Below are 13,351 nucleotides of genomic sequence, written 5' to 3'. Positions count from 1 at the left end.
AACGGGGTCGGAAGTGCCACAGGTGTTGATGCGGGGGCGACCCTTGGTCTTCCCATGGTGGATCTTTCTGGGCTTCAGCCTGATCTTGCTTGCAAAGAGCGAGTGGTCCTTGTCACAGTCAGCGCTGTGATAGCTTCTTATGTGGAGGACACTGCTGAGGTCCGCTCTCCTAGTGATGACGAGGTCTAGCTGGTGCCAGTGGCAGGACCGAGAGTGTCTCCAAGACACTTTGTGCAGCTCCTTACACTTAAAGTAGCTGTTGGTGATTCTGAGGCCGTGGTGCCAGCAGAGTTCGAGTAACCTCTGCTCGTTCTCATTCATCCTGTCGACGCTGAAGTGGACGAGGCAGGTAGGCCATGCTTGCTAGTGGGTCCCAACGCAAGCGTTGAAGTCGCCTAGGAAATATATGCCCTCGAAACTTGGGATTCCGGATAGTGTTTCCTGCAGAGCCTCGTAGAATTGATCCTTGGCTTCTGGGGTGGAGGTCAGAGTCGGAGCATAGGCGGATATGATGTTCACAAAGCCCGCCGACGTTTTCATGCAAAGGGCAAGAATTCTCGCACATGGTGTGAATGTTCCAGATTGCGATTTGAAGAGCCCGAGTCGTCGTAGTTTTCCGCTTTTGACTGCTTGGTGCAAGTACTTGCTTGCTTGTCGGGAGGGTCCCCTAAGCTCTACGCACCCAGCAGAGCAGGTAAGCAATGACGGGGCGGCACCTTACTGGCTGGGGGCTGCCCAGCTTGAGGCGGGCGGTAGCTACCCAATGAAGCTGCGAAGGCTTCTGCCACCGTCGGACTAGACCCCTGGCGCTCCTTCTTAAGCCAATCAGTCGGAGCTTAGAACCAGTAAACTGCGTCGTCACGTGTTGTGCCGGAGTCTTGCGACACCGCTGGTGTGCCCTTATGCCTGGGCGGGAAGATAAGGAGACGCTGGGCTGCCCATACGACAGTGTTCCCCGCTAAGTGTAACTGGCTGGGTCCAAGGGAAAAGGGAGAACCAATACAACTTGGGGCCTAGTTCCACTGCAAAAGCTGCCGGAAGGAAGTTCTGAGCACCTGCCATCCGCCATAGGGGCTCCACTCCAGATTTTCCCTCGAGGTTTACTCCTGAAGCCTTCCTGAGATCAGGTATAGCTGCAAGGCAGCGGAGGTTTGAAATCAGGGTTTATCTTCCCCTAGATGGACTGCCTTCACAGGCTAAGAGCCCCATCTACCCTGGGCAACTGGTTTTAAGGCGCCAGTGGCTTCGCCTTCGCCCCTTCACCTGTCAGTGGTGCCAGTTCCGCCACGCGGAGGCCAGAAGTTGGACTTAGCTGACAGAGGCTCTTAGAGTCGCACGCCCTTCGGAGCATTTCCAGAGGTTGTGGAAGTCCAGCCTCACAACCAACTCCCCGGCTATAACAGCCTTACGGATATGTATAAATTGGTTTACCCAACGATGAACTCCCAGTAAGAGGATCCACAGGATACAGTGTCTCGACGTAAATTTATAAATCAGTGTAAGACGCGACGAGAAGACCAACTCTTGACTGTTCTTTGTAGGTTTAATACAACGTTTCGGCCGTTCGGCCTTCCTCAAGACTAAGAAGTAACAAGCTATATCACAGTAGTGGTAGGTTACAAGAACATCGACTTATATACAAAGAAAAGATATGAAAATTAAAATTACATAATTCGGCAAAGGTGAAAATAACTAAACATTGAAAGGTTAACACACATAACGTGTTGATGTGAATACAGACAAGTAACAAAGATCCGAAAGAAATGAAACCTAATTAGTAGTATAAATCAAAAACGATGATGAAATGCATAATTATGGAAAAAAGGAGAAATCACAATAACTCAATTGTTGTAATTAATGCGGTGTTTTTATCTAAATTATTGCCATTGTTAAGACCATGGGGATTAAGGGTAAATAATTGCTCCGTCCAATAGGCCTCCCTAGCGAGCAATAATTGATCAAGAGGCACCTTCAGATGCAGAAGAAAATTCTTACTTTTCATAACTATGATTCCAGCTAGGATCAAACTCTAACCCCTCCATCCTCAACAACGAAAACTATAGACTTCACTCATGTCTAACGGCTGACTATATTTTACTGGTCCATGCATGGGGGACCCCTTGTACCTCAGGGGTCAAACTAAGTTACCTTCTGACTTGCACTTATTAACTCCTAGATCGTGAAAAGATGGGTTCTGGGTCATTTCAAAGTTGTAGGCATTCGATTTCTGCAAAGCCCTGTCACATAAATACTGTCTGTGAATGACAAAGTCAAATGCCAACTCACTAAAAATTAACCCAGGCTATCCACCCCAGAGTTACGGAGAGACGAATGTTCTATCTTTGATTACCAGTCATTATTGGAACGCTCTGCCCCGCGTGAAGCACTTTTTGTCAATCCCGACAAGCCTGTTTTGTGATTGCCCACTCTTCAGGGGATTTTAAAGACAAGAAAACTCATAACCATCGTTTATATACAATCAAGATGTCGGTAAATTTAAATTTAAATGTTGAATGTTTAGTTGTTACGTAGCAACGCTTTGTTTCTGTGGGGCAAGAAGATACAAGTTCATTAGGTTTAAGGCAGAGATTGCATCGTTATATGTTTATTATAGATGATTAAATTAGCCCTCAACTATAATTATTATTTCTACAGTTAACCTCCCACCAAAGTTTTCTTCAGCCAACCAGTTCTACGCTTTGTATCATGAGAACCTGGAGTTAGCAATTACTGTCTCTGACCCAGAAGGCATGCCTGTCAAAGTTACTCTTAGGGACGAAAGCCCGAGTGATGCCTTTTTACGCGACAATGTTTTGGTTTGGAAAGCCAACAGTAACCAAAATACTCAGTTTATGCTCAAAGCCACGGATGCCTGTAAGGCGGTTTCTACACATATAATCACGGTCTCCTTGGTTGTATGCCAGTGTCAGAATAATGGAACCTGTATTCCAGACCCAGACAGCTCCAGAGGATCTGGTTTATATCGATGCAATTGTGCTCCAGGGTTTACAGGAGACGCCTGCCAAACTGACATTGACGAATGTCAAACTTATCCATGCTTAAGAGGTAATAGCACGCACACGATATCAGATACACTTCTCGGAATGAGACAGTTTTAATAGGGGGGAGGGTGGTAGATGGATGACAAATGATCCATGAGTGGATTACTTGTTGTTTCTTTTCGTTCAGAGGTCTTAAGAAAATAACTTGATGACTCATTGCACTCTTCTTCATTACCTTAGCATTGTAACCCTCGCACTCTTGTCTTTACGCACTGGATATGCCCTTGGGTATTCAACTAGTTAAGAGTTGCCTGGAATGTTTTTTGCCATCTATGGATCTCAACGTTGGCAAGGACAGTTAGGAAAGTTAGAACTCGAATAAAAGCGCGGTCGGTGAGATCAGAGAATTCAGTTGGTTTTGTGGAAGTACTATGTTTATTTGTGTTGCTAATAAATGCCTCCAATACATATGCCATGACGCAATGAACCTAGGAAAATCATAGAAGTAAAAGGTCAGGCTCTTAAAGTCAATTCGATTTTAGGTTTCTAATGAGAATTAGTAAGAGTGAGCATCATTGTAACTCAGAGGCGTTGCTTCGAAATTTTGACATATTTTCTTGGCCCGGGAAAGTGCAATCCGGCATATCTGCGAAAGATTATCTTTAACTGGTATTTTTTCTTAATGGAAGGTCGCTGCATAGATGAACCAAACAATTTCAGCTGCATCTGTGATCCAGGATACGTTGGAAGAACGTGCGACACTGATTACGATGACTGCAGCTCATCCCCTTGTGTTCATGGTTAGTTCCAAACTGATGTGTTGTTGACCACTTTAGAACAAAAGCAAGGACATCAAATCTTCTTACGATGTGTATAAGAAGGTGGCTGAACGTTTTTCCTTTTTTATAGGAAATTGTATCGACTACAGAGATTCTTACGGATGTTCCTGCGTTCCTGGTTACAGTGGAGAAAATTGCACGATAAATATAGATGATTGCGAGCCATCGCCTTGCAGACATGGTTTGTAGAGAAATTTCATACTAATTGTTTTTGATATCTTTACAAAGGTCCTCATAATTGCTGCCTCAAAATGATTTTGTGAAAGAGTGATTATTGTAAAACCTTGGAGGAAGTGTAAGCCAGAAAAGATTCGTTTCTAATTCCTTCGGGACAACAAACATGTCAATTTCAATGGGCTCATATGGCCTGGTAAAGCTCAGTCGTTTCTGTATGAAGACTACAAGCTCCACCTCAAGCTCGAGGAATTTTAATCCAAGTCAGGATTAAGGAAAAGTCTAGTGTTCGTTTGATCTGTTGAACAGTGTGCAGCAGCTAAAGCCCGAAATGAAACAAACCGTCAAAGATTCCTGTCTAAGAAAATCAGTTTTTTTTAACTAATGAATTTTAAGTGGGTAATATCCAATTACACTTAACTGAAAGCGATCATCCTCGATATTTTCAAAGGAACTTGTATTGATCAAGTCAACAACTACATGTGTCAGTGCCATGCTGGCTACACTGGATATAATTGTACTGGTGAGATTAATGAATGCCAGTCGTCTCCTTGTGTTCATGGTATGTTTGGTTTGACTTTTTGATTTTGTTAAAGTACGCGATAGTATAAAACATATGCATAGCCAAGGTGTGTAACTTTGAGCAACAGTCTCAACCCATGTAGACAAATAAAAGCGACGCTCACGCTCCGTTTTGAAGCCTTGATGAATTTGATATTTATTACAAAAATACCAGTGAAATACCAAGTGAGCTTTCGCGCGAAAACATGATATTTTTACACGTGACAACATCGCAGTTGTTATGGTTTCATATGATAATTGCGCCTTTCGATGCCTTTCGTGAAATGATTTAGTGTTTCATTGGTGTTTATATAATAAATAGAATATTACGCGGCCGCTTGGAGATACGAAATTTCTCTACTCGTGTTGAAAAGTATTTCACTCGTTCGCTGCGCTCACTCGTGAAATATTTTTCAACACTTGTAGATAAATTTCGTATCTCCGCGCGGCCATGTAATATCCTCTGTAATACGGTCTCTCCCTATGAACGTTAACTGTAGATACTATTTTTCTCTAAGGATGAAGTCCTGCGGTGTTTCACGAGGTCACAATAGATCACGTCGGAAAATACCATAGTACTCTTTGTTTGTCCCCCTACATTTTGCATAAGCATTGTTTCCAGTTTTTCTTGGGACTTTCCTTGGTTCGAAGAAAAAAACAAAAACAATGCTTATGCAAAATTTGGGGGGGGGGGGGGGCGGTGGGGGCAGACAAAGAGTATTATGGTATTTTCCGAACTGGCCTATTATATTTTGCCGCAAATTATGTCGAAAGGGCAATGAAGTTGCTACGTTCCGTGCTGTGGTTGGAGCGGATGTGTACGGAGCACTTCGCAATTTTCTGGGCTCCCAGCAACCAAAAGATAAGTCATTTGACGAGCTAAAAGAAGATTTGATTGAGCATTGCTCTCCAAAAACCATTTTGGTAGCGGAACTTTTTAAATTTGATCGTCTCAACCAGCTTGAGAGCGAATCAGTTTCTCAGTTTGTGGTTGAGTTAAAGCAACTGGCATTACAGTGTGAATTAATTTGGAGTTTTCCTTGAAGAGGCGTTAAGGGACCGACTTAGTTTCGGACTCAAAAACGTGCAAATCCAAAAGAAGTTGTTAGCGGAGAGAGAATTTACACTCACGAAAGTAGTGGAGACAGCACAATCTGTTATGTTAGGATATTTCGCAGTCGGATACTGCTGATGATGACATGTGTGGTCTTGGGTTGTATTCCTTCGAAAGACAAGCGTGGATCGGTTTATCAAGTCCAGCTGTCGGAGGGCAAAGCAGTCAGGATGGAAGTGGATACTGCGGGATCTGCTGTGTCTTTTGTTTCTGAAACTGTTTAGGCATGTCAAGCAGAAAGCTTCCATTCATGTTCGTTAGGACGCACAACATATCTTTCTGAAGGCACTGCCAGTTATTTTTACCTTCAAGGAAAAAGTGAAGCAAGAATTGCAGAGATTGTAGGAAGAAGGGATCATTTACAAGGTTAGCCAAAGCGATTGGGCTACCCAGGAAGAGTTGGTCCAAAAGCAAAAGGGGACTTTTCGAGTTTGTGGTTTGTCCAAAAGCAAAAGGGGACTTTTCGAGTTTGTGGTGACTATAAAATCCATTACCGAATGCAGAAAGCTTGTTTGAAATGTCTTGGGGGTAAAGAGTTTAGCAAGATCGGTTTATCTCATGCCTATCACGATATTGAGCTGGATGGCCATTCCCAGAAGTACCTGACCTTAAACAATCACATGTACCGCTACAAGAGGGGCACCCAACAAAAATTAATGCATAATGATACCAAAAAAAACTTACAAGAAAAGGCTAATAAGACATTTTTTGAGTTTTTTAATTTTTTAAGAAAAAAAAAGGTGTTTCGCACTCCCAGGATGATTATGAGCCAAATTCCAGCACACAGCTAGATATTGAGGGAAACGCCCATCCAGGCGACGTTGTGTCACTGTTTCCCAGCCAACAAAGAACCTCGTGAATTTAAACTACTCGCCAAACCGGTCAAAACAGGGTTTTTTCCTCAACACGCGATAAGTTGAACCAGCGGTAAGCTTCTCGTGAACGGCTTCTTCTCCAGTCGCCCCCAGTTTCTGTTCTAATCCAGCCAGCACTGATTGAAATACTAAAAAGATTAAATTTTCCGTGAAAGAGTATCAAAAAAATAATAATTTCCAATGCGGAACAAATATTTTGCGGAATACCTTCGTTGGGTGCCCTTGGTGTAAGCTTTTGCCATTTGGACTTTCTAGTGCAGTAGCCATTTTTCAGCGAATTAGTCAGTACGTGAACAAGCTACCTGTTATTGCTTGAGGCAAGGAGAGATCCAGTTTTAGCTCGTGTGAAGATCCCGTTATACAGCCATATTATTTACGCAAGCACAAACTTTCGGTTGATCAAGGCTGTATGTTGTGGGGTTTACGTGTCGTTATCCCTAAAATGTATCGTGTTCTCCTGTTGAATGACTTGTATAAAGAGCATCATGGAATCTGCCGGATGAAGTCTCTTGAAGGGTGTTATTTTTGGTGGCCGGGACTGGGTTCTGCCATCGGAAAGCGTGTTAGTACGTGTTTGTGTGTATGCGGTGATGAGGAATTCTCCCTTCTAGGGCACCTTTTGCGCCCTTGGAAATGGTCTGTTAAGCCATGGGAGCGCATACACGTCTATTTCTTGTTGACGCTTATTCGAAATGGTTGGAGGTCATTCCCATGAGTTCCACCACCAGTTTGAAGATCACTGAAGTTTTGCGTTCATTGTTTGCACGTTATGGCATCCCAAAAGAGCTAGAATCCGACAATCCACGTGCACCGCAGCGCTGAGGAGTTCACCCAATTCATGAGACAGATTGGGGTCAGCTCACACCCGTACCACCGTGTCACCCTAAATCAAATCGGACTACTGAACGTTCTGTACAGACGGGTAAAGTGGCTTTGACCAAAGTGCTTAATGGGAAAGCAGGTTCCCTTAGTCCTAATATCGACTAGCCAATTATTTCATTCTGAAACACTGCACACCGCACCATGTCACTGGACAATCGCTAGCTGAACTTTCTTTGGGACGGCAAATCAAAAACTGTTTCACACTCCTCAAGCCGATTCTGAACAGAGCAGTGGTGGAAAAACAGGTGAAACAGAAAAAGTACCATTATGAAGGACTCGACATGGTCAAGTTTCCGGTGTCCAAATTGAATGAGGCTGACGTAGTTCGTAACTGGAGAAGTGGAATTGAAAAGTGGATTCCTGGATTGATCACCCGAGTGAAAACTTACCGTGTTCATTGTGGGGACCGAATACGTTTTGTCCAGGTGGATCACATAAATAGGAAAAGGTTGCACCTCTTCTTCGAGTTCAGTGGTTGGCAATAGAAAGCAATCTCGTGGGCGAGTCGTTGAAGTCGCAAGCGGAGGAGGATTGTCTGGTCTCTTCCCTGCTACTTTCAAGTGAGTTCAGCGCACCAATTCCTGGAAACAGTGCTGTTACGGGGATCAGAGAGGAACACCTAGTACCCAAGGAGACACAGGAATCAGTATTGGGAGATACTTTGGAGAGAACGAGTACCCCCGGGCTGTTATTTTTACCACAGCCAGTACCAAGGTACCCGCGTCGTAAAAAGGAAAGCACCATCCAGATTGCTGAACGCTGTATATTTATGTGGAATTGTTGAGTTTCATTGTGTAGTGTTGACTTTCCCATTTGTTCGGGAGGAGTGTAATATATTAGGCATCAGGCCTCTTATTTTGTGGCCTGCGTATTGACGCCTGAGTAATAGAAACGAGGAGCTTTTAGTTGTTTACATTTTTTAGCTCCGAAATAGTACAGTAATGGTGACCGGTCGATCTACATGGGTGTGGGGCGGATAGTAATGAAGTAATATGGGTTGGCAGGGAAGTAACACCATAAACTGAAGAGAGAGAGATTACCTTAGAGAGAGATTACCTTAGTTTAATGTCAAATTTACTTGCTGAACGGGAGCGAAGAAGCACACAGACGCCATCCGCCATTAGGGAGTTTAAGCTACCACGTCGGCTAAAGACAATGCCACAAAGCAAGAATATTATCGGTTAAAAGGCAAAAATAATCGCGCTGTATGCGCGGCACGCACTTCGGTGCATTTCTTTGCCGCGCTCCAATAAACAACAACATGAAATCACCAGACCTTTTGATTACAAGGAAAGCGTACAACAATGAAACGTTCATTTTCTATCTTCATTACCCATCCAGTTGCAGGATATTTCGCCCGTATTGCACAACCTGAAAAGAATGAAATAATCGCGAAATACTTACGATAGTGCTAAGTTGCAAGTTAAAGTGACGTTTTCGTTGACTTTGACAGTCGTTGTCTTTACTTAAACTCCCCATTATCGCTCACCGTCAGAATACCTAAAATAATGTCACAAAAATAAAGCGTAATTCTAGAAGATTAAAGCTAGACACAACAGAAGCGACAGTGGCAACAGTCTACAATTGTAGGTATCTGAGTACGATACGATATCAGAACCGGCCTCATTGTTCAAACAGGATTCAAGGATCATTCTGTCATGAGAAAAAAACGTGCGCACGAGCAATTTCAACTCCTGCTCAATGTCCTAAACAATTCAGCGCTCAGCGGTCGTCGAACAAGATGGCTGCAAATTTTGAAGCTCCAAGATAATACCAAGAGAGGAAAGTTAGTTTGAAGCATTTGTACGTGAATCGCTGACAAACGTGAAGTTAAAAACCTGTCAACTATTTTATGATCTTATCGTAGTCCTTATCGTAGATAACAAACCATCAAATCTTACTCTATCCTTTGTATCTGAGCAACATAATTATGCCACTCGAAGCACATCTTTACAGTATCTAAATCCCAGTTCTGTTAGAAAAAATATAAGGCAATTTTTCCCAACGATTGTAGGATGTTTCTATTGGAATTATCACATTCCTCTACTCATACGTAGTATGCCAAATAAACATTTAATTAAAAGATCTCTTTTTCAGAATTATTTTGTTCAGTACTAACTACTGTATTTACTGTTTAGTATCCTCAAACTATGCGTTTCTCGTTTCTTCTGCTTATTGTAATTATTACCTTTTATCTTAAAAAAATGACTGGTTTACCTATATCGTTGCCCTTCTCCATTTAATTCTTATGGTGAGTCTTTCATACCTTTGTATTTCTCTAATATAAATGGAGGAAATAAATGAACTTAACTGAACTGAACAACAATTCCATGTGTTATATAGAGAAGAGAAGATGTGATCATCATACCTTGGTGCCGGGTTTTTTCCTCATACTCATGCTCATTATATCAAACTTTCTTAAAAATTAAGAGTAAACGCTGACCAAATAACACTTTGGAAGTACGCAAATTTGTCTACAACGCCCAGCTATTGCGGGGAGAAAATTCGGAGACGTTACGTAAATGCAATATTTTGTGTAAAAGGCCAATTTATATGATATTTGCACTTGCAATGCCACAAAAACGGCGGGGGATGCGCAAGACTTATGAAATTGCATTGCGCCTAAAGAAAGAAGTGCTTTATCGTTCGAAATGATGTCGTGACATGAGTATCTTAAGAGTCCTACTAGTACTACGCCCAAAATAATCAAGTCTTATTTTTCTTTGAATTAACCTGTGTTAACTAAACACTAATTATAAGTGACCCAAGTTTTAAGCCTTGATTTAAAAAAGACACCTGTTCATCTTAACTGGAATTTTCTATTTAACAGTCCAACATTACTAACTTTAAAGTTTTGAGAGAGCTGGATCGAGGAGAAAATGATGTCAAAGACTCACTAGTTTAAGAAAGCAATGCGCGTGTACGCGGCTGAATTTATATGCAGCACTGGAGTTTTGGGCTTTCAGACTTTTAAACACGCGTGTTGCATTTATATCATAAATAAGCTGAATTTACAGGCTGAAATTTTAAGTTATTGAGTAAATGACGTCAATTTTTCCCTAGATCCAACACTCTGAGGTCCAGTGGGTCAGTTTTGAACGTGAGTAATGGCGGACCGTGAAATCCAAAAGCCAGGTGTTACGCAAAGACACTTAAAAATGTTTGGATCATAGCAGCACTTTAAGTTGAGTGATTATATTTTGCGGATGTTCTGTGTTATTTCATGAACTTTGCAGGTCAATGCATAGACCATGTTAACAACTATACTTGCATCTGTGATCATGGCTTTGAGGGAAGAAACTGTGACAGTGAGATCGACGAATGCGAATCATCTCCGTGTGTCTACGGTAAAGAAGGTGTCTTATCCTCATAACGCACTTAACTCCCATGATAAAAGCCATCTACTTAAAACCTTGTAGATATTTATCCAGAGATACTTATTGCATTAAGCATTACATTACACGAGCTTATTCAAACTAAAAACGTGAATTGTAGTGAGATGCAGGATACGTAGAAAGTTATTAATCAACTCTGAATAAATCTATATGTTTCGGCTATCTTGCTGTGGGTGGTTTTTCAAAATTGATGCTTTCCGGCTTTTGTTGGCCCTTTTCCCTATGCTAAACAGGTTTGACTCAACATACTTTACTGTTGAATAACAAAGCGGGACCTAGTAATTTCAATCTCGGTTCATCTTTTTCAATGTGAACATGGAACTTGCCTATGCATGTCATTGAAATTCCTTGAGGGCCAATCTGTATTCTTTTACGAACATAAATTGCCAGTGACTCGTTCTCTAATCATGAGAACAATTCATGTGCAAGAGATTGTGTCGACGAAGTTTATGGATGCACTTGCAATTGTTTTGCTGGTTACTCTGGACTGAGATGCATGCGATGTTGAAATAGACGAATATATTTCTTATCCTTGTGAACATGGTATAATTAGTAATGGTAAAATGGGACTGAGTGGAGTCCTATTCGGTCTGTAATCATATCAGTGATATCAAAATCGGACGACCGCGCAGGGGGAGTCCGATTTTTTTATCACGAGTATGATTACAGACCGAAAAGACCATTTTCGAATTCTCACGGCTGGAATGGATCTCGCATGAAATGGATGTTAATGCGGGCAAATCTTTTCAAATGCAAATTAATTTGCCCACATTAGCCTCCATTTCATGCTAGATCCAGTTCAACCAACGACACGAAGTATCCTCTTACCAATTAATCATAAAAATTACAATTTCCGAGAAAAGAAGAAGAGCCAAGTTATGAAAGAAAGGCAAAATTTGCATTAAAAGACTGACAAAGGAGGCGTAAATTGTTTAATGTCGCTTTGACATCACACAATCACTTTGAATGTGTTTGGCTTATTGAACTGCCCTATAACAAACTGGCCGATAACAACTTGGCTAGTGAATTAGTGGAAAATAAGAGTTTTTTTTTAACCAATCACAATTGAGGAAAATTATTTTAATGACTAATCTTCACAATGATCACATTTCACTTGAGATCAGTCACATGCTGCTAGTATTGTTCAATGAGTCATTTTATTATCTTTGTTTGGGAGAGTGATTTGGTTTTTCAATCTTCTGCGCTTATCTCAGAGGCTATTTGGGTGACACGGACTCTATGGCTTTGTAAATTTCCACAAAGTGAGGTACAGAGGATTTTTTCCCCCTCAACAATTACCGTTACTCAAGCTTTCTTCTGTTTCATTTTTTGTCGAAATTTCAAAACTCGATGATCAATTCCCCAAACGGAATCAACCTAGGCAGCTCAAAGTACTATGTACAAGGAAGGGTTACGTTTTTGCAAATGTTGGCCGTGTAGCACTTATATTTCAACAGACTTAACTATTAGACGGTAATGTGAAGTGCTAGTTTTCTTCAATTCCCACCCTGGTCAGAGTTTTCTCTGTCCTTGTGTGGGCCCTTTTCCGTTAGTAAGGGTAACGCTCACATGGTTCATATGGGTAGAAAACTAGCACTTCACATTACCCTGTAACAGTTAAGTCCGTCAAAGTACTATGCATGAACTGTAAACATACCAAACCTCTCTCTTACAGGAAGTTGTATCGATCAGTTTAATGCTTACAGATGCGCTATTTTTCCGAGTTTAATTCCCACCCTGGTCAGAGTTTTTCTCTGTCCTTGTGTAGGCCCATTTCCATTAGTAGGGCTAACGCTTACATGGTTCATATGGGTAAAAAAACTAGCACTTCACATTACCCTCTAATAGTTAAGTCTGTCAAAGTACTATGGATGAACTGTAATCATACCAAACCTCTCTCTTACAGGAAGTTGTATCGATCAATTTAATGGTTACAGATGTGTTTGTGAAATGGGCTTTAAAGGAAAGAATTGCGAGATCACCGTCCAGAAATGTGAGATTGACTCCTGTTTCTCCGGTGTAACCTGTACCGAGACTGGGAACACCATATCGTGTGGACCTTGCCCATCTGGTTTTACTGGCGATGGCAAAAATTGTGAAGGTGGATTTGACTTTTTTACTTACTTTTAATCTGGGTTTCACCTTGTATGACGTTGTTCATGGACTGTTGAACAGCGGACCTGGTTATCGTGTGTGCATGAAGTGCCTTTGAATCTTAGTTAAGCGATTATTGTTGATAGCTGTGGGGATCTTAGAATTAATTAATTGATTTTTTTTCTCACTGCAGGCTGAATTCTGCGAATCCTGCAATCTGATTGGCTCTGGGAGCGGGAGGAATTTTTCTATCCTGCCCTCCAATGCAATCCGGGCAGTATCCTAGCCCTGGTTGCGTGAGCATGTGTAATGACCTTAAATTTCCATTTTTTGACACCGAATCCGTTTACATACAGAAATAAGTGTTTCAAAACAGATTTTTAGTAGTCAAGAGGCGTGGAAATATAATTCAAAT

The 13,351-nt window shown here is 41.6% G+C and overlaps 1 protein-coding gene across 6 annotated transcripts in view; it reads left to right on the top strand.

Moving 5' to 3' along the window:
- The window catches only part of LOC138016689 (neurogenic locus Notch protein-like), a 93,854-nt gene that overhangs the window by 57,564 nt on the left and 22,939 nt on the right, over positions 1-13,351 (top strand). For 5 of the 6 annotated variants that reach the window (XM_068863879.1, XM_068863878.1, XM_068863881.1 and 2 more), the window contains 6 exons: positions 2,656-3,066; positions 3,692-3,802; positions 3,912-4,022; positions 4,467-4,577; positions 10,684-10,794; positions 12,749-12,943. In XM_068863879.1, the coding sequence (XP_068719980.1) occupies positions 2,656-3,066; positions 3,692-3,802; positions 3,912-4,022; positions 4,467-4,577; positions 10,684-10,794; positions 12,749-12,943 (1,050 nt within the window). The remainder of the gene's footprint in view (positions 1-2,655; positions 3,067-3,691; positions 3,803-3,911; positions 4,023-4,466; positions 4,578-10,683; positions 10,795-12,748; positions 12,944-13,351) is intronic. The other variant, XM_068863880.1, reaches the window with a different exon arrangement.

The sequence above is a fragment of the Montipora capricornis genome, chromosome 9, assembly GCF_036669925.1.
Source record: "Montipora capricornis isolate CH-2021 chromosome 9, ASM3666992v2, whole genome shotgun sequence".
NCBI classification, from domain to species: domain Eukaryota; kingdom Metazoa; phylum Cnidaria; class Anthozoa; order Scleractinia; family Acroporidae; genus Montipora; species Montipora capricornis.
The sequence above is the reverse complement of the archived record's forward strand: the minus strand, read 5'-3'. Positions and strand labels throughout refer to the sequence as shown.